The 21,698-nt window shown below is 39.0% G+C and overlaps 1 protein-coding gene across 1 annotated transcript in view; it reads right to left on the bottom strand.

The window, feature by feature from the left end:
- The window catches only part of ITGA4 (integrin subunit alpha 4), a 77,508-nt gene that overhangs the window by 35,014 nt on the left and 20,796 nt on the right, over positions 1-21,698 (bottom strand). Inside the window, exons 6-15 of the mRNA XM_084800171.1 lie at positions 19,842-19,971; positions 17,694-17,779; positions 16,938-17,000; positions 16,711-16,848; positions 13,072-13,183; positions 10,485-10,579; positions 8,079-8,169; positions 7,319-7,364; positions 6,800-6,954; positions 3,737-3,891 (exon numbers count right to left, since the gene is read on the bottom strand). Coding sequence (XP_084656297.1) covers positions 3,737-3,891; positions 6,800-6,954; positions 7,319-7,364; positions 8,079-8,169; positions 10,485-10,579; positions 13,072-13,183; positions 16,711-16,848; positions 16,938-17,000; positions 17,694-17,779; positions 19,842-19,971 — 1,071 coding nt within the window. The remainder of the gene's footprint in view (positions 1-3,736; positions 3,892-6,799; positions 6,955-7,318; positions 7,365-8,078; positions 8,170-10,484; positions 10,580-13,071; positions 13,184-16,710; positions 16,849-16,937; positions 17,001-17,693; positions 17,780-19,841; positions 19,972-21,698) is intronic.

Here is a 21,698-nt window from a genome sequence, read left to right as displayed (position 1 = left end):
TCAAAGGGGGTGGGTTCCTGGCCCTATATTGTTTCCAGACCCTTCCCCTCACTCCTTCTTGGCTAGAAAGAGGCTCTCTGCTTTTCATGGATCCTTGTGAGGGGAGCAATTTACACCCCTATTCCGCCAAAATGCTCTGTTTCATTTTTTTTAATGGAACTGGACAACCATGGAATGAAATCTCTGAAACCATAAGCCAAAAGAAGTTTTTCTTCATATAAGTTGATCCATCTCAGGTATTTTGTCACAGAAACAGAAAGCCAGCACACTCTAGTACATAGGTAGGCAGGCTGATTTCATGAGCTTAATGGAGCATCTTACTGTTACAGCACTGAATTACTGGATCTCGCGACATTGGTGGAGACAGGCATTCCTGTTGCCCCTCCTCCTGTATAGATTAGTATATGCCAACAATTAACTGATAGTTATTTGAGAAGTTAAATATGTCTCCATCTCAGCAAGTTTACAACTGAACAATAGAATGTTCCAAGTAAAAGTTGTTTCTCAGTATTTTTTTCTGAATTGATAGAAATGATGTGTGTAGTTGCTTGGGCTAACCACCCTGTACTCATCTTGATAACTCTCTTTCTGGTGTCTGATACAGTATCTGTTAGTAAATGGCATAGACTTTGTGTCTTCAACCATCTCTGATAGAAACATCATGCTGACCTTGGTGAGTGAAATCAGTAGGATTTTTCTGTGTCAATGCTGGCAGCCGATGATCCATCAATAGTCTTGTCAGAGCAGCCAGAGTGATTTTCATACCTACGTCATATACACTCAGCTCAGATCCTGCACTAAATCTCCAGCTCACATAGGGAAAACCCCACGGATCCCATCAGGTCTATCTTCAAGTATTCCATCTCTACTGTACATTTCTTAAGTCAACCTCACCCCTTCATTGTCCCTGAAAACAATCTGCCACCCTGTTGTCCTGAAGCACCTTACCTAGTTACCAGAACCTTTGCTCCTATATCTGAGATTCTCAAAATTTAGTTCCCAAGCCAGCCTCTGCCAGGAACCTGGCAGAATAGTAAATTTACATGTCTTTTGCAAACCCCTGCAGTCAATGTCTCTAGCTACAGTCTAGCATGTTCTGTCTGAGAACTCCTATGGGTGATACTGTTTACTCTGAAGTTGGGAGCCACTGCCTTGCACGTTTTGTATGGGAAATAGCCTCACTCCTTCAGAGACTTAATGTCACCTCACTCCTTAAGAGACTTAATGTCACCTCCTAAATGAGCCCTGCTCTCGTTTATACTGCACCCTATTTATTTGCAGCTTCCCAGCCAGCACCCCACTCTTCTGAATTCTGTAACACCTTCATATGTTTTCCCTTATCTGTACAATCTTCTAGAATACTTAAGGCTTCTCTTTCAGCATGTTTTTGTCTATTACCACTAGCCTAGAAACTACATGAAGGTAGTGCTCTTGTTAGTTTACATTTATAGATACTGTGTAACTGTCCCAAACAGAATCTGACACAATGTATTTAATAAGTGCTCAGAGAATTTAGTGAAAGAGTCAATTGAGATTTAACTTGTATCCCCTCAGCAGGGAGTCCTCTGAATGCTGAGGGGTCCTGGGCCAGAATATAGTATTTGATTTATTTTTATTGTTCTCTCTCTCTCTCTCTCTCTCTCTCTCTCTCTCTCTCTCTCTCTCTCTCTCTCTCTCTCTTTCTCTCTCCCCTCCCCGTGACATGTGTGTAGCAGTCATAGAAGGCCAGAAAAGGTCAGATCTCCTGAAAGTAGAGTTAAAGGGGGTTGTGCGCTGACTAATGTGTGTGTTAGGAACTAAACTCTGGTCCTTCAGAATATCAACAAGATTAACAAGTTGAGTCACCTCACCAGCAACTCTGAATACAACATCAAGAAATGTCACCACTTTTCATTATGAAGGGTTCTGGGTCACATGCATATATTTATGATACTGGATATCTTTCACAGAACTCAAGGACTAGCCAGCCAACCTGGACCACTGCCCATCTTCTCTACTTTATTAGGAAGAGAGAGAGAGGAAGGGGATTTTGGGGTGCTCTCCTGTACTTTCAACTGTGAAAAACCAGAAAGCTAATGTCTCCTAACAGTGTGGGCAAAACTACATAGTCAGGGACTGAAAGCTGCAGTTCTTGGCACTTGCACTCCCTTCTGAAGTGATAGCTACAGCTCCTTGGCAGAACTCAAAGCTACAGCTGCTCTCTGGTGGTTTCTATATCTTCCCTGAGTTTGTTGTAAATGAAGCTTGACATCGCCTATGTAACTTAGGAAAGAAAAAAAAAAAGGCTTTGGAGCAAATAGTGACTTTTTAAAGCCCTGCAGGGGACACATCCCATCTCATCACTAGATGCTACAGTTGAACGTTCACTCTAGTATGGGCCTTGGAATGCAGTTAAATGCTAGAGAGTCTGCCTAGCAGACTGCCATTGCTCTCCAGCCTTGAAATGATGATGGTGGTGGTGATGCTGCTGCTTCTGATGAAGAAATAATAGAACATGCATCACAGGACCTAAAATCAACAGTGCACCCCGTTATCATGAAAGCCATGACACCTCTGAGAGGATACATTCAACAGGGCATGGAAACCTCTGCTAAGTTGTAACTGTACTCCAAATCGCTCTGAAGACCATGTACAATTTGGACGATCCCATCCTTTATTCATAGGAACAGTACCAGGGAGCGAGACAAAATAAACCAAAGCCAATTTTCTGCTATTTTTCCAACTTAAAACATAACCTATTTCCTTGAGAACATTTAATGCCGATCCTTATGTTGCCCTGAAAATGGCCCCATCCATTCTCTCTGTAACTGACTAATATAAATCAAAACACATCTGTGAAAGAAGAAAACAAAAGAACCTCTCGAATCCCTACCACATAACTGATGGCTACACTAATACAGTTCTATGTCTTTGGCTCTGAACCATCTAATAGCTTTATTGTAGCACAATAAACCCAGTTCAGGGAGATGGGAAAACGGCTTGGGGATTAGCGTTTATCACAGCACCAGTCCTGATGCTGTTTACCTTTTCCTGGAATAAGTAGCTAAGGGAAAATTAAGTTCTAGGCTGGGGTAACTATTTCAAATCCCTGAAAGGGCTCCTGAGGACCGTTGGGCTTTCTTGTGACAATAGATTTTTCTGATGAAGTACATGGTTCCCTACTGAAAAAGAACCTGGCACGGCTTCATATGCTAAAATTTAACCAATGTGTGGAGCACGATGCTCGGTTTGGGAATGAGTGTTCTAATAAAAGAAATATAAGATTCACTGTGCTTTGGCAGAGTAGCCCCCAAATCATCATAAGAGCTGTCATTGTGGGTCACAGATGAGCCTCACCAGGCCACAACTGCAGAAGCTCCCACTGACATCCCAGGGAAACTGCAGCGGAGACAAAGGAGCTGAATGCATTCATGCTGATCTCTACCTAGCTGGGGTCATGGCAAGCCAGCCACCATCCCCACTGCCGCAGAACCCCAAATGCACCTAGCAGAATGGTACCCCGCAGGTCCATTTCCAAGCGAGTGGGAGAAGAAGAACAGGGAAATAGCGACTGGTAGAAGGGCAAGGTAAGATGAAGATAAAGACACATCAGGAAGTGGACTTTACATTCTCCAGGCTGATACTGCCTGATGCTTTGACTGGGAAGGAAGCTAAAAGTCCATAAGCACACAGTAAGCTGCCGCTGCTGCAGGGACAATATGGATGCCTATATTTCATAATAAGCAGCTTCCCTTACCCGCATGAATGCCTGGTGTGTCCTACAGTTCCTTCCATTGCTGGAAACTCGTATGCTTCCTGAGATCATGTCAGAAGTTCCGTTAGAGAAGAAGTAAAATCTTGACGGAGACTCTGCCTTCCTGTGCACATCCAAGGTCACATTGTAAAACAAAACTGCAAAAACAGAGAGAAAACCATGGTTGGCATCCGTGCTTAAGGTGCCGAGGTATTAACAGTTATATCCCATGCTGGAAACGCCTCACGTTTGTCCCTCATATTCTTTTTAAACAGGTAAACTGAAGTACGAAAAAAAGGAGATTAAAATATAACTTCCATGTTATTTTTAATACAATTTGTATTTTATTATACAATTTTATTAAATTTTATTAAAAATAATTTTATCATTTTATTTATATTTGTATTTTATTATACAATTTTATTAAAAATAAAATTTTCCTTAAAAATAAAAATGATTTATTAACTTCTTTCCAAGTTTCCATTACTAACATCTTTAGTTATTTTCTAATTCTTCTGTATATAAGTATGTGAAAAACACTCCATCAAAATCATTACTAACAACACAAGCCTTTGGTGGTAGACACACCAAGGTCTACACAGAGCCTGGTGACAGAGGCATAGACAGATACCTGGGCCCCAACATGGCTCAGGATGAATCCAACTTATGTGATTACATGACTAACGTCAAACACAGTAAAGGTCACTCATTGTTCTGTTTCTTATTTGAAAGCTTGTTATGTTTGCTTAATTTTCCTATATAGAATGAGCAGACAGGTCATAAACCAGATCCTTTATAAGATGGTTTACTGAAAATGTACCTTCCTTTCAGCCCAGTCTCCAACTACTCATCCGTTATGGATTTACTGCTCATAGTTTGACCCTCTATAATTATTCTGTGCAAAAAGAAAAAAATACATAAACTATCTCTTGACTATTCTAGTAGTCTGGAGGCATTGATTTCAAATCTGGCATAGTCAAGATTTAACTGAAAAAAAAAAAAAGAAAAAGAAAAACAAAACAAGATCATCAGATCAGGAAAAAAAGAATGAAGGATTTAAAAAGCCATAAAATTATCAATGTAGATTATTTAAAGGAAGCAAGCCTCATTTCCTGAATCTAAGTGTGTTTTCACAAAGTGAGTTAAGCACAGAGCTTCTCTGAGTTGCCCTCACTGCATAGGAGCAATGACGTGTTAATGAAGTTTTAAGATTTATATAATTTCTGCAACATTAATTTGTATTTTAAGAAAAACACTTTTCTGAAGATATTTTACTCAAAGTAGAAGCATAAAACCCATGTTACTCTTACATTTATTTTTAAATGAATATTTCAACCATCATTTAATTAATTTTATTTCATTTCATTCAGAAAATAAAGGCCAAATCAACTGATTTCAACATCACAATAACCTGGAGAGCAAGAGCGAGTGGTGCAATTGAAGTAGCCGTCTTCAAATTCATCACTTAAGTCCAAACCAAAGGTAAAGAAGAAGAGAAAAAGAAAAATCTACCCCCCAGGCATGGTGGTGCACACCTATAATCCCAGAACTCAGGGAGGCAGAAGCAGGTGGATCTCTGTAAATTCCGGGCCAGCCTGGTCTACAAAGTGAGTCCAGGACAGGACAGGTTACACTGAGAAACCCTGTCTTGAAAATCCAAAAAGCAAGCAAGCAAGCAAGCATGCAAACCTATTCCCATCAAGAGGCAGATGTATTGGCTTCATCAAACAAACCTACCATGTGGGTTATTTTTAACATGGAGTCTTTTGATGACACTTTTAGAGCATGTTTTATAAGAACACTGTGATTATTTATAGTTAATATAGTCATTTTCAGATTTAAGAAAAAATATCTGACCCTGTCTCAAAAATCCAAAAAAAAAAAAGAAAAAATATCTGTAACAATGGAGTTGGAAGAAGAAGGAAGCAGCCGCATCCACCCATGTGTATCTTTCAGATAATCCATCAGCTTGTCTCTGCTAATGTGTAATTCACTCTGGGGTCACACTCCCCAGGGGCCAATAACCAGTGAGGGTTTGCCTGTCTTATTACTTCAGCTACGGCCAGGGCTTTCCAGGAGCATTATTAAAAATGAGTCTCATAAAGCACAGATGCCGGGTTCATTCTGCTCATTACATAACAAAATTATTCAGACTGGAATCCAAAGTTTGGCTCAATAAGTAATTGACAGCCTCTGTAATCTTATATAACAGCGGCCTATGAAGTTATTGCACAATCAATTTCACAAGTGACTATCATCCAAATCATGATGATCTCAAGTACATGTATGACTTACTGTGGGACATTTTTATTAGTAGCTACTCTAATTCTCTCTCTCTCTCACTCTGTGTGTGTGTGTGTGTGTGTGTGTGTGTGTGTGTGAAGGACTTTGAATTAACTACCCTCTTGGATGAGCCACATCAATGCTACATTATCAATGGCAGACAATTAAGAGTTCCCTATATATATATATAGAATATAGACACAGTTCTCATATATATATTCCCCCCCAGGTCTACTCCCCAGATAAGAGTCTCTAATTTCCCCAATATGATAGCTTATACTTTACAAAATGACCGTGTGCCTCTCACTCCTTTCTACCCAAACTAGCTCAGCTCCAGGTTTGAAAAGCTCAGTGGGCCTAAGGATATAATTTAGTGGTGTAATTCCTGTCCAGGATCCCTGAGGCTCTAGGTCCCCTCTCTGTTACTGTTTAAACTGCGGTAATAACAATGAAAACATTTCAAAAGGAGGCGTGTAAAGCAGAGGAGCCGCGGTGCCCTCTTTTGATTCTCAGGATTTCACAGGTTAGGCAGAGAGGGTTCACCGTACACTAATGCGGCAAGTGATGTCCCAGGCTCTGCCTCCTCACATAAGCGCTAATCTTCATTGTGCCCCATATACTGGTTAGGACCACTTGTGATTCAAAAAGGCAGACAAGAAGTGTACATCTAAAGATTACTCTATTCTCCTCCAAGGAAATGTCAAATGCTCATGGCAACAATCAATAGGAGCTCACAACTGACTCCCAGATTAAAGAACGGTATATACTCAAATGCACACTTACCGATGTAGCCTGGGACCTCTTTGCCTTTATATGAGAAACACAGTGTTAGGTCCATGCACACAGAAGGAAGTCCATTCTCAATACAGTCAAATTTTGTTCTATTTACTGACTCAGGATGGCTTAAAGTTGCTTCAACAATCACTACAGGCCTTGTCCTAAAGGAAAATAAAATTATTAATATCAATTATAGAGCTATTTTACCTTAAGGCAATGATGACACTTGTTCCTGACAACCAAGCAATGCCATTGAAATTCCTACACAATGATATGGGCATATATGCTTCATTATATTTTGTGTACAGACCAAGAGAAGTTTTCATTTAAATTATAAAACCATTAGTCTATCTGATGATCTGTTTAATTATATATAGGCAAGATGAGAAACATAACCCCAAGTTTAATAATAAAACTTCTGGATACCAAATGAAGCATCAAAATGGCCACTGCTCTCAAAGCCTCCCTCCTGCTATCTACAATTAGTCCCAGTGCTCATTAAGCAGTGAAAGCCATCCACCCTACCTTAGCAACACTGCAGAATCAGACTGAAAAGCACCAACCGCTACATCTGCAGGGTGAAAAACAACGGGGTAGATTAATGATCACTATTAGATAAAGAGAATTACTTTTTTTCTTTTTTTAAAATATATTTTATTAATTTATTCATATTACATCTCAGTTGTTATTCCATCCCTTGTATCCTCCCATTCCTCCTTGCAGCCTCAAATATCATCTCTTGACTATCAAGACGGCATTTGCAGAAAACTAACTGGACAAGGCAAGGTGGCATCCTCGGGTCCCTGTCCCCATTTGTGTGACTCTATTCACTCGGAAATAGCAGCAGCAATCCTTTCACAGGAAAGCAAAGACACTGCATCCTAGACACTCGCAGTCGGGCTGCCAGACAACATGCAGTGCTCTGAGTTAGATATGTTCACCCAGAAGGTTCCTTTCACATCTCTCCAAACAGATTTCTCCTTTCTTTTCATCACAAAGGTGATTGATTTCTTAGGTGCTACCTTTTTTATCTCGAGAACAAGGGCTCTACTGTTGAGCCACTAACAGTGTAAAACTGATGAACTAATAACCTGATCATTTCAGCCCAGCTTCAAACCTTAAAAATGCAATACAATACAATAAGGAGGAATTGTCACATTGTTTTTCCATGTTCACAGAAAAGCAGTATCCACAAAAGGGCTTGTTGTTGTTGTTGTGGTGGTGGTGGTGGTGGTGGTGGTGGTGATGGTGGTGGTTCCTGAAATTGGGCATAGTATCTACTCACCAACATAGCCGTTGTTGTCTGCGTCAATTTGTCCTGAGATAGACTGCCCAAACATCCTTAGTGATTTGCTGATTTGAAGTCCTTCGATTCTCTGGGGAAAAGGGTGTATGTGTGTGTGATTTTAATAGGAAAGTTATTGAAAATCTAGCATTTCTAAGATGTTAGCTTAATTAAACAATGGGTCTTCTGAGGCTTGCCTTACTTAGCACATTGACTAACAAAAGGAATTCTATATAAATCAAACACTTTAAGAGAGGAAAATTCCCCCACTTAGAAATAGACCTGGAATCTATTTTTTTCTAAAAATTTATATCACAAAAGGTAGTATTTTACAGTGTAGTTTTTAGTTTTTCCAAAACAATTCTTATTCAATGCCTTTGAATTTTTTTAAAGTTCTGCACTTACTTCCATAGCCAATGTTAATAAATAAATGAGTGCTTTGAAAATACAATGTCTATTATTATTTCCTACTTCTTACTATTCAGGTTAATGATGAAAACCTAGTGGTTTAGACAGATTACTTCTCACCATTTAAGAACAGTCCAAGTCATCAGGGTACTCCACCTATTTAATTTCACGTCCACACACTGAATTAGAAATACATAAATGCTGTTCACAGTAAGAATCTTTTATGCGACATATATATAACTTTTGTATTAAATTTAGAGGGTCATTTGCCCACTTTTGGCCTCATCAAAATAATCTATTTTTATGCACTGAAATGCCCTGAGTCTTCAAGATATAGAACTGAAATGCGAGTTTTTTCATGATGTTGTATAGAACAAAAAGTAGATTAGTGAATCTACCCCTCACTTAATGCCTCAATTGTCACTCACAAGGTTATTTTTTATTCACTGGTATAGAATTTTGTATATAGATGCAAAGTAAGTTTAATTCCAGATACACAGTATAGAATTCAAATGTAAGTTTATTCTTCACACACATATTTCTACTTTACTATGAGGGAGTATACCCATATAAATGGTAATACCAGGTTTACTTCCAATACTTTGAAAGTGCTATTGCAGGCTGTTTAGAATAAATAGTTACACAAGTTAATTGTTAACTGATCAAATCATGGTCATGTCAATCACTAGACTACTTTTATCACAAGAATATACATCTTAGGTGCAGCAGTTAGATATGATTCTATAGAAAGATAAGGTGGGATAATTAGATAAGGTTTTCAAAACCCTCAGAGACATGCAGAATATGGCATTTAGAATGTTTTTATTATTTTAAAGATTCACTGACAATGAGACAGGTTAACTCCTGGCAACATCCAGCCTACCTCAAAGAGGATGATGAGCATCAAAGAACCTCCTTATGGGGATAGCTTTAAATGTGGCAAATGAGCCACTGGGAAAAAAGTCCTCATTCCTACCACAGACACAATTCTGGTTAAAAAAGGGCAAGCTTGGATGTAGACAGAGTCAACAGCCAAACTCTGCCAAGACAGGGTAAGCAAGTCTTCGATAGTTCCTGCCTCACAAATATGTCTGTCAGATATATTGGGCCAGAAGGCTCAAGAAATTCTCCAACATTATAGAGAAGATTGGGTGACTATTCAGGTAGCAAATTGTCTCTGTCATCTTCTCACTTGGAGAGCTACTAACCTGCACTCCCAGCATACTCAGGTAGTCAAGTTTATTCCTTCTTAAGTCTCTGATGGAGTTGAAGACCAGGTAACTTAGTTTTACAATGAAGCTTAGTTATTTAGGGTAAAGATGTTTTCAGGTCTAGATAGATGTTTTAAGTTGATAATGACAAGATGTGATAGAGATTGATTAACATTCAGAATTTTAGATGCACCAAGATAAGAAAGATGTTTTCTTTGAGGCTGTCAAATACAAATAGCCAAAATACTAGGAATGTAACATTTATATAATTCCTGATTGTGTCATGGTTATTTTTGCTATAGGTAGTTATTGTATATATATATGTGGAATGATATGAATGCATATGTAAAAAATTAAAATAAATAAAAAGACGCTATCAGTTTAACTACTATACACAGAAAGAAACAATGGTCTCGTTGCACATATGACTTCCTTGCTAGCTTTGTAAAGCATGAAGCTTTAGCTGCAAGAAAATACACTTGGTTTCTAAATGGCATATTTGGAAAAGTATGGGCATTGCCTCAAGAAAACAGATGTGATATCACACACAGAGACGTCTGTAATAGGCTAAAACCAGGAATAAAAATTGAGTCGAACCCTATGTGGAAATAAACGGTTCAAGAAAAAATTGTTTTGAGAGTCAGTTAAAATAGGACCACTTACCAATATTATTTGGTGAAATAAAAATGTTAAATATTGGAAAGAGAAAAGAAGTCCACATCAGCAGTCAAATGATGAGGGTACTTTAAGCAGCAATGCTTCCTGGGAAGACTGAATGGCATCTTACCTGTGAGTAGGTGGATGAGATCCCATCTACTCGGCCATTGTAAATATAGATAGCACCTCGCAAGTCATCCTCCTGTGGAGCACCGATAGCAACATCTGTTGGGTTTAAATAGTGGAAACATCAGAAATTCCTGACGCAGAGAATGAACTTGGAAAACTAGCCTTCACAATCCTGCATGCATTGCGACATAACATGAAAACTCCCTCTTTAAGGAAACTCAACCACTCTCCAGAGAAAGTAAAACACTAGCTTCATATTGTGCATAATAGTCTGTGCATGGAAAATAACAGAGACGATGGCTTTAGAGAGCACTTTCACAATGGTTAAGCATACAGGGCCTCCAGACATAGCTCTCAATACTGACCTCAGCTCTGCTGCTGCTCTACGAACCCCTAGTGTTTCATTTGTGTCTTGTTTCCTCATTCACAGAATGAGTGCACATGAAGACACATGTGCTCAGTATAAAAGGATGCAACACATCAATTGCATACCACAGCATCTGGCATGGTATAATATGATATTGTTTTAAGATTTAATATGATAATAATATATACATATAGATATGACATAGTTTTGAGCTTCTAGAATTTTCTACTTTGAAATGCCTTCTGAATCAGTTCTTTCTCCAGTGGTATGTATTAGAGGTACACACACATATAAATAGGATTTCAGAAAGTGTCTTGTAAAATATTGACAGGATAAATTTATTGTGATTAACATTGAATCATGACACTGGGAGAAAATGTGATGATCTCATGTGAAAAAAAACCCACCAAGATAAAAAGGCGTGCTGACTAAGACCATCACTTAAGTGATGTAAATACATGTAACATGAAGGAGAAAAATAACATTCTATAGCTGTAAGAACAAATCATTGTTATACTACATGATTCCAAGTAGGTATATTAGTTATTTTATTAATAAGTAATGTTTTTAAATATTTTAACTGAAATCTAAAGAGTAGAAAGTTTATTTTCATGATAACACTTATTGTCCGAATTTTTCACAATCACAGTGGTAATTTTGGCTGCTTTTTAATATAAACCATGCTCTAAATACCAATGATAGTATCAAGAAGACACAATTCTGAGCCATTAAAATAAACATTGAAAACTTGCTTTCTGAATTGTAGGAAATTACTGCCCTCAGGGGAATTGTACACTCTCCTCTCACACATATTCATCGTATGCGCACAGTTTTATCAAATCGACCCACTCCCAGCAGTAGACTAAGAGGGGACACTTGTAGAGGAAGGTACTTCTACAAAAGTGCGGATAATCCTGAGCAGCATGCACGGTTAAGACGGTGCTGTTTATTTAATGCTGTAAAACCCTTGGGTGCCAGCTGATGGATGCCCTCTGCGCTCCCTTAGCAATGCTGGGACTCTCCCTGGGACCCTTCCAAATCCTACAGCATAGCACAGCTATGAAGCTGTGACTGTGCTCCAGCTTCACAACCAGACTCAGTTGGATTTGGTCAGTTCCTGGACTGTACTAGTAATTAAATATCATGGCCATGTGCTACACACCCCTCATATTTTCTTTCTAAAATCGGTATCTTTTTAAAATAGAAAAATTATGGGTATCACAGTTTGATCGCTGTGGTGGGTGTAAATATATTTTTGTTCTGAGCCCAAGTGTGGGATGTGAAAGAGACTTCTGTGAGGGCATGTGGTGTTTTTCCGCTGGAAACAGACTTGTGAGAGAACAGGTGATGTTTGTCCACTAGAAGAGGACACCACTTGTAGGGGGCATGGTCTTTGCCAACTGATAAACTCCCTAGTACAGACTCTGAAAGGATAGACAGACAGACAGACAGACAGATAGATAGATAGATAGATAGATAGATAGATAGATAGATAGACAGACAGATACATACATACATACATACATACATACATACATACATACATACATACATACATACATATGCCCAAAACAAGAAGCTGGGCTTTTGGTCTTGGCATCATTTCCTACACTTCATTGCTCCCCTTTGAGAAACTTCTAGAGAGAACCTTTCCAGTGAATGCATCAAAGTTTCATCTGCTGCTCTGGGTTCTGGCTGCTGCTCTGGGTTCCGGCGCTGCAGTTGCAGTCACCTTTGCTGAATTGCTGCTTTGCTGTTTAACGTGTCTACTTGAGTCCTGCTGACTAAGCCATTAGAATTGCTCCAAGGAACTGAGTCTAAAAAGGTTTACTTCTCCTGTTCCCATTAACCTCTTTTGTCTCCTTTCTAGGGTAGGAGGGTTGGAAGGGAGGCATAAGCATTAAAGAACCTCAAATAAAGTAGGTTTGAAAAAGTTCAAAGCCTACAGATAGGCATCATTTTTAGAGATGAGTAAAGAGTTATGCTACTTATAATAAATGGTATCCTTAGAATCATTAAAATGTTTTGAATAGCAGCACCCTCTAATTAACCTTGGTAAAGATCAATTACTAAGATAATAACATTATAAAAAGCTAAACAGCAGATCATTCTGGCCCACTTTTCAACAGAAAAGCAAAGAGCACAAAACTACAATCACGTTCTCCTCCTTCAACCATTTTGAATGCGGAAATCAGGTACCAGATTAGAGATTTCTAATTACCTTCAAAGCCATCATTGTCAATGTCACCAAGATTTGCTATGGATTCCCCAAATCGTGCAGCATATTTGTCACTTCCGAAGAGTACTGTTTCCATTTCATCCATTACAGCTCCCTACGTAGGAACGGAAAGAAAGGTGCTGTGGTAAAGCTCCCTGGCAACTTTACACACGATTTGCTGCTATAATTGGATATGGATTTTTTTCTAATGCATCAAACCACAGATTGAGCTTCAGTACACACATCTCTGTTCAATTCAATAAATATTTATTAAGTCAACACATATAATAGCATGATTAGAGCTCAGAGGACATGGGAAATTGTCGAACTCATGATCCCCAGCTTTGAAAATCCAATAAGTCGCTTTGATAATTCAATTTAAAAAATATTTATTGAGCTCTTGCTAAAGACAGTGCACTACGTAGAGTGAGCAGGTGATTAAAGGGCCCAAGGAGGAATATACATACATACATATATATATGTATGTATTACCCTGTTTCCTCCAGGAACCATGGTTACAAGAAGGGCTTAATACAAGCATGTGCATGACTTATGACTACAAATTGCTCTGCACCAACGAGAAGGAAGAAAGATAATTCTAACTGAAACAAAGGAGGAATTCCGAGAGGAAGCAGGAAGGAAAGATGACCTCAGAGAGACTTCATAATGTGACATGCAAGGTGGCTGCTGCAAGGAAGATGTGGTTTTGAGATACAGAAAAAGTGATCAGCAAGACAGTTACATGTGTAATAGGTGCATGTATAAATATAGGTTAATTGATGTATTAATTGATATATCATATATAATTAACAAGACAACCAAAGCCAAATTGTTGTCTTACAGTACATAGCAATTGGATTAAAACGGCCTCTTACTCTTTCTGAGGTGAGCACTAGGAAGCTGTGGGAAGTCTCTGAGGTAAGGAGTGACTTACGCTGCCCTTTGTAAACTTATCTTAGCAGCAACGCACTGGCCAACTGCCATCGCTCAGGTTGAAGGTGAGCTGTTACACATAATACATGTATATTGTATGTAAGCTGAGTTGTCTAATAATGCTATGATGAGTTCTGGTTAGTCCAATCCCATGTTTTAGGAACAAATTCCACTTCTATTCATAGCTCACATCCTCTGTTCAGGCAAATCTATTCTTTTCCAAGAGTCCTTCACCTTTTCTTTAATAATAGGAAATTCCTATTTCTCTGTCTTTCTGTCTGTCTGTCTGTCTGTCTGTCTGTCTGTCTCTCTCTCTCTCTCTCTGTCTCTCTGTCTCTCTGTCCGCCTCTCTATCTGTGTCTGTCTGTCTGTGTCTGTCTCTCTGTCCGTCTCTCTGTCTGTGTCTATCTGTGTCTATGTCTGTGTCTGTCTGTCTGTCTGTCTGTGTCTGTCTCTCTGTCCGTCTCTCTGTCTGTGTCTATCTGTGTCTATGTCTGTGTCTGTCTGTCTGTCTGTGTCTGTGTCTCTGTCTGTCTGTCTGTCTGTCTGTCTGTGTCTGTGTCTCTGTCTGTCTGTCTCTCTCTCTTTCTCTCTCTCTTGAAATATTTTGGTCCAAAGTAAACCATGCCTACTTTGCATGTACTAATCACTTGTCACCTGCCCTTTGCCATGTTGTATTCCAGTGACTTCTCCTTCTCCTGCCATCTCACTCAATCCTGAAATCCAGAGGTGAGAGGCCACAACTGGGATGATTTTCAACTTCTCCCATAGCATTTCCCAGTCCTGACTCTCACTAAGGATCACTTTTTTTCCTAAATGAATTACAATTTGAAATTATCATCTCTATAGATGCAATCACTACCATCCACACCACGGCATGGGATTAAATCCAAGGACTGAGGAGGGATAAAATGGTGTGGATCCTTAGGAGATGACTAAAGGGAAGTGAGACAGGGAAGCCAACCATGTATAACCTCAAGACAATGCCGTTTTAGAAGAGTTTCAAGAGAAGTGAGTGGTGATTGCTCCTGCTCGAGTATCCTACAGTCATCAAGAATGACAGCTAAGCGCCCACTAGGGACCTCTGAGAGCTGTTTAGTAGATTAGGTTGAAGCCCAAGTCACGCAGGGAACCTTCGTTCTTTCATTCCATTGAAAGCAGTTGTGGAGTGCCTGCCTGTCTAGGACTTCTCGGAGCCATGAAAAAACAAGGGTAAACACAGCAGATGAGTCCTCTCCCACGCTAGCGCAGGCGAGAGCAGAGGAGGTAAAGAAAATATTATGCTTCTCGGTGACTAGGGCCATTTCACAGAGTTTAGAAATAGGTTAAATGTGAACTCAGGGAGAGAAATCCACACTACAGGATTTAAACATGGCAACCAATTGCTAAACTGATCCCTGTATTCAACAGCAGTGCTCCTGGGTGAGTCAGAGGGAAGGGGCAAGGGTAGCCGAGTGTGTAGGCTCTCCCTTTGCTCTCTGAGCACTTCTTTTTATCTGTTTTCACATAGGAGTGGCCTAAAATTTCAGTGGGGGAAAATGTTCCATTACTTTAATGGTGACTCTTACTGATAAACTATTTTTCAAAAAACATTTCCTTATTGAGAGAAACATTTCAGATATTTGCCACAGGGGAGAAATGAGAGATTCCTGCTAAATAAGTGTCTATAAATACACAGAAGCCCATCTATGATGGGGAAGTGTGGGACAAGATGTGTGCAGCAACATCATTTGCCCCCTGCTGTTAAGGGGATCTAAGAGATCCCTGTCCAGAGGGTGATATGCCCTTTCTACATCAAATTTAATTTAAGCAAAGTGTAGGGAATCTCTGCATGTGTGACCCCTCTAGTCTGGATTCAGAAATTTGAGACTCCCCAACCTTCTATGACACCTTCTCCTTCATATTATATAGTTTAGTTTAACCTTGGAAATGAGCATTTATTAAATTCCCTGACAGTTTTGGGTGAGCTAAACCTTGACTAAAAGTTGCTGTGTCCTAAGAAATGAACCTGTTTTCTTTCAAGCCAGCTTCTGTTTTCAAACCAATGGGCCAAATACTGCTTATGACTTAAAACTGAATGCTACTCAGTAATTATCTAATTAAACAGTGGACCCACTTCAGAATAAATGGCGCTAATCTTGTATTGTTTTAGGATACAATCCAAATGAACCACAATATTTTACCAACAAAACTTATTTCTATTTTCAAATAAAGACACTGAAAACATTGAATGCTTCATCTATTCCTAATAACAAACATTTTATAACTTACTAAATTATATTAGGACAATAATTGTTGGGTTATATAAACATCCATTTTGAATTATTTTCAAAAACCATTCTTCCAAATTTTATTTGTGCCAAAATGAAACCGAAGGAAATGTCAGTGGCTAAAGTGACCCCACCCAAGCTGCATCCATTGACTCCATTGCACCCCAAATCTCATGTTTCAGGAATAGCTGCTCACTGTCATGTTCTGTTTCATTTGCAGGGCATCAGTACAACAGTAGAAATTTTACTTTGGTCCATCAAACAAGCTCAAGACTATATCTTTGACCTGGCACAATTGCTCAGTGGATAAAACTGCTTCCTGTACAAGTCTGATGATCCTAATCGGATGCCAGGGACACACAGTAGGAGGGGCCTGATAGCTTCCAACTGCCACACATGCACAGATGAGCATGCAATGCACATGTGTCGTCATACATACCAAGCCAGAGTTGATGTACACGAATACTCTCCCTTCCTCCCTGATGGTGCTCTGCATGGGAGCCCCAACAAGGAGATCTGAGAAGCCATCGGCATTGAGGTCCACCGCACAGACAGAAGCACCAAAGTATGAGCCAAGCTGTTCCAAAGCAAAGCACATGAGTCATGAGCGCACGCAAGGTTATTCACAGAAGCCCCCAGTCACCCCAAAGGCGGAGGTGTATTTACCTTTTTACCTTTCATTTCATATATAATCTTCAGTTCCCTTTCGTCGATGCTGAATATATATGCCTGCAATTGGGGAACAAATTCAAAGATGTTTACTTTCTTATCAAAATTTCTCTTTAAAAAAATATAACTCATAACTTATTGGTTTAATTAGAACATCAATCTGTAAAACATACAAATGAACAAATGTAAAATATCAAATGTTTAATAAAATTGTTACCACTAAAAATTTTAAGAGTGATATGAATTATTAATATTCATATTAATATGTCTGACTTGTAACACTGTTCTTTCAGGAACTAGCTTTTGGATCCCATATGGAAAGCACAGAATAAAGTTTATCAAAATACGGAGTGCCCGGTGTTCATATGGCAAAGTAGGAAAATCTAGACATAGAAATTTTCTATTCTATTCTTTCTAGTGTGACCATGCAGCATTACTGTTGTGTCACCTCGCTGTTACTAAATAATAAGCAATGCATGCATGCTCGGGGACATCTGTAGACAATTATACATTATAAGCACTTCACTCATGGCAAAGCCCTGCTTACATTACGATTCCCCTTTAAAATTTTCCATCTAAATTTACTTGAGCGCTATAAGTAAATCTTGAACAAATTCAACTGCTGCAATATACTTCTCATCATTCTAATCCTATGTTCGTTAAAATGTTTATAGTTTCCCTTTAACTCCTGCTTTTCTCATGTAATCTACTCAAGAACTTGTAAAGAAATAGAGAAGAAAAAATGCGTCTTACTTTTCCTATCTGTTCGTGTTGAGGGGCTCCTCCCACGACTTCCGTAGTATGTGGACTTTGAAAATGACCGGCTCCAACTGAGTAGCCTTTATAAACAGAGGGAAATACGTGACACTCACCACAGTGGGTATGCGCTTTTCTAACTCCTTGCAGAAAGTAAAACAAAACTGTTCAAAATGACTACTTTAGAAAGAGCCTCAAAAACTTACATTTACTTAAAATGGTCAGTGAAGCATTTGTTTGTTTGTTTGTTTGTTTGTTTGTTTGTTTCTCCAAGCAGGGTTTCTCTATGTAGCCTTGACTGTTCCTAGACTCACTTTGTAGACCAGACCAGCCTTGGACTCACAGAGAGATCTGCCTTCCCTTTGCTTTCCCAAGTGCTGGGATTACAGGAGTGCATACCATGCCCAACAGGTCACTTAAGCAATTTTAACATGTGTATTATAAAAACAATGATATGGGTTCGAGTTTCTAAGCTCTCAATATTGAAAACATGACCTGGACACTTGGTCTGCTATTCCCTGTGCAACAGAATGAACAACAGGCTTTCAGTATCACAGCCGCAACATCTGAGTACGCAAAAACGCTGAAGCTTCCAGATGACAATACTTTCATGTAATCTTTCTATTGACGGACTTTACATTAAAATATTACTTTACATGACAAACAGACCTAATATGGTGTCACATTTCCTGCAGTACTCAATCACAGATAAGGGAGTGACCTACGGCCTCGGCTGGAGTGATAGTAAAATACTGCTTGTTTTACTAGTGCCCTCTCTGAGCACAAGATGCTCACATTTAAAGCACATATGGGTCAAACAAACCTTTGTCTTTAAAAAAAAAACCTGCAGAACATATGTAGTTTTTACTGTAGGGGAAAATGATGCCATAAAATTTGTATTTTGTATAAAGATAGGTGACAAAATATGATGCTTTTGACTTGTGAAATAGCAACAATGAGAAGGGACAATAAAAAAAATGTTAAACTCTGAGAAACAATCCAAGATGATATTTAAAAACTAAAATAAACTTCTACAAGGAAAAAGCCAAAATAATTTTTAGAATATAGTTCATTATGTTCTCCTTTATCTAGAATGCTATTTTAAGATCCTTTGGTTTCCTTTGATAAGCTAAGAATGAACACATATGTGTTCATAGACATGTGTTTAAATGAGCAAGTTAATACAGAGTTAGTATAAAAACTTCCTAATGAGCCAGAAGTAGTGACACACACCTTTATTCTAGTACTCAGGGAACAAGAGGCCAACTGAGGTTACACAGTGAGACTCTGTCTTAGAAATAAAGAGAGAGACTGACACACACACACACACACACACACACACACACACACACACACAGAGAGAGAGAGAGAGAGAGAGAGAGAGAGAGAGAGAGAGAGACAAGAGAGAGAGAGAGAGAGAGAGAGAGAGAGAGAGAGAGAGAGAGAGAAACAAGGAACACTAAAAATTTACGTAATTCCTGATTATGTCATGGTTCTTCTTGCTATAGTTAATCTATTGTATATATGTATAATAATATAAATGTTTATCTAAAAAAATAAAATTTTTTAAAAAGAAAGAAAACAATCTTCATAGGCTCATAGGAGTGGCACTATCAGAAGTTGTAGCCTTGTTGGAGTAAGAGTGGTTGTTTTGGAGAAAGCATCTCACTGTCAGTGGCCTTTGAGGTCTCAGATGCTCAAGCTAACCCCAGTGTGGCACTCTCTTCCTGACGCTTGCCAATCCAGATGTAGAAGTCTCAGCTACCTGTCCAAAATCATCTCTGCCTGCATCCCACCATGATGACAATGAACTAAACCTCCAAACTATAAGCCAGCTCCAATTAAATGATTTCCTTTATAATAAAAAAAAATAAAAGAAAACTTTTGATAAATTAGACATTTTACAAGTGGGGTACTTCCTAAGATGCAGTGAACATTCAACAGTTCCTACATAAAGACAAAGTGATGATGACTGTAGTGCCCTAGGTCAGTATAAGATATGGAGTTAATGAAAATGTAAGCGTCTTTATGTTTAATTGAGACACTTTCTGATGTGCTTAATTGTTACTGGCCAATGGGATGTTTAGAACAGTACATATAATTTCTAAGGCACAGATAATTTGAGTTGGTCAAATTTTACAGTACCTAAGTAACTTCCAAATTTTACTTGATTCTGTCTGTCTACAAATGCCTTGTATTTGTTTGTAGTTATATTGTAGACAAAGATGGAGCCAGTCCAGTAAGAAGATCCTGGGGCCCCCATCACGATTAAATCCTGCAAGAGAAAACTCATCATCACTTGAAAGTTAAATCTCAACAGCACAAATCTCTTACAAATATACAATGTTCTAGGCAAATAGCCAGGAAATGCATTTTATATGGAAGCTATTAAATGGAAATATTTTATTATTTTAGAACCATATGTTAAAATGTATTACTTTAAAACTGTATGTTAAACAGACAGAAAATCTAAGTGTAGAATTTTAGAGATGAAACTCTGGGGCTCTCTCGTTTACCAGTGGCTTTCAAAAATTACATGTTGGGCCATTAGACACTAGAGTAAGCTTTGGGGACAAAGGCAATGTGGGTCAGTGTGGGTCAGTGTGTATTTCATTGGGGTTCATTACTAGGATAATCATGTGTTACCAAATAGTAAAAGAAGGATTAATTTATTTCAATTTGAAAAAATCACTGAATAGCGTCCATAACACTTTCAGCTCCGATAATAAAAAGGCTAGTGAAATTTAGGGAATATTTCATCATAACTTCGAAGGAGGGAGGGAGGGAGGAGCAGCCCTTTGTCTTTGTTGAGTAACAACTTGTAGCAATCTGACCTAGTTGCCATATAGTATATTCTCTAAGAAATTCTCTAGCTGATCCTGCTGGGGTTGGGTACGGGAAAGGACACAAAAACTGAGGAGGTGAAATTCTAGCCAGGCAGGACTTATAGTGGTTGGAGGGGAACACCAATCCACCTGCAAAACTTTTGACCCAAAATTTATCCCGCGTAGAAGATGTGCAGAAATAAAGATAGAGACTGAGGGAATGTCCAACCAATGCCTGGTCTAACCTAAGACCCTCCCCATGGGAGAGAGCCAACCCCTGACGTCATTAACTATGCTCTAGACTCTGCTGTGTTTACAAACAGGAACCTAACTTAACCATTCTCCAGGAGGCCCCACCCAGCAGCTGATCAAATCATATGCTGAGACTCACAGCCAATCATTAGGCAGAGCTCCGGGAGTCCAGTGGACGAGTGGGGAGAGGGGCGTGGGGAGGATGGAAAGACCCAGAGGGGACAATAATGCCACAAGAAAACCAGCAGAGTCAACTAACCTAGACCCATGGGGGCTTACAGAGATGGAAATACTAACCAATGAGTATGTACGGACTGGACCTAGGCCCCCTACATAGATATAAACTGATGGGCAGTTTGATCTTCATGTGGGTCCCCTAGTAAGCTGAGCGGGTGTTGTCTATGACGTGGACTCTGTTGCCTGCTTTCAACCGTTGTGTCTTAACTGGGCTATCTTGTCTGGCCTCAGTGGATAAGGAGGAGCTCAGTCCTGATGTAATTTGATGTGCTGGGGTAAGTTGGGGGTGGCTCTCCTTTTCTGAGGACTAAGGGAAAGAGTGCAAGGGGAAGAGAGTGGGAGGGAGGGACTAGAAGGAGAGGAGGGAGGGGATACGGTGTGTGTGTGTATGTATGTGTGTATGTATGTATATGTATATGTATATGTATATGTATATGTATATGTATATGTATAGTGGATATATAAATTTAAAGTAAATTTTAAAAACTAAAAAAAAGAAAATAAAAAAGCAGAAATTCTGAACTTTCAATGTAGTCATTTCAATATAGACTAAAGAAAGAATTGTTATAAGTATTTTTAAATATGCTAACGTGTATAGAAGCAGTTACCCCAAAACAGTACTTATCTCCAGGGAGGTGAAAACACTTATGAAATCATAATGGCTTTTTGAGAGAATTTACATTTATTA

Source organism: Acomys minous (genome assembly GCF_964271855.1).
Source record: "Acomys minous genome assembly, chromosome: 10".
Taxonomy (NCBI): Eukaryota; Metazoa; Chordata; class Mammalia; order Rodentia; family Muridae; genus Acomys; species Acomys minous.
The sequence above is the reverse complement of the archived record's forward strand: the minus strand, read 5'-3'. Positions and strand labels throughout refer to the sequence as shown.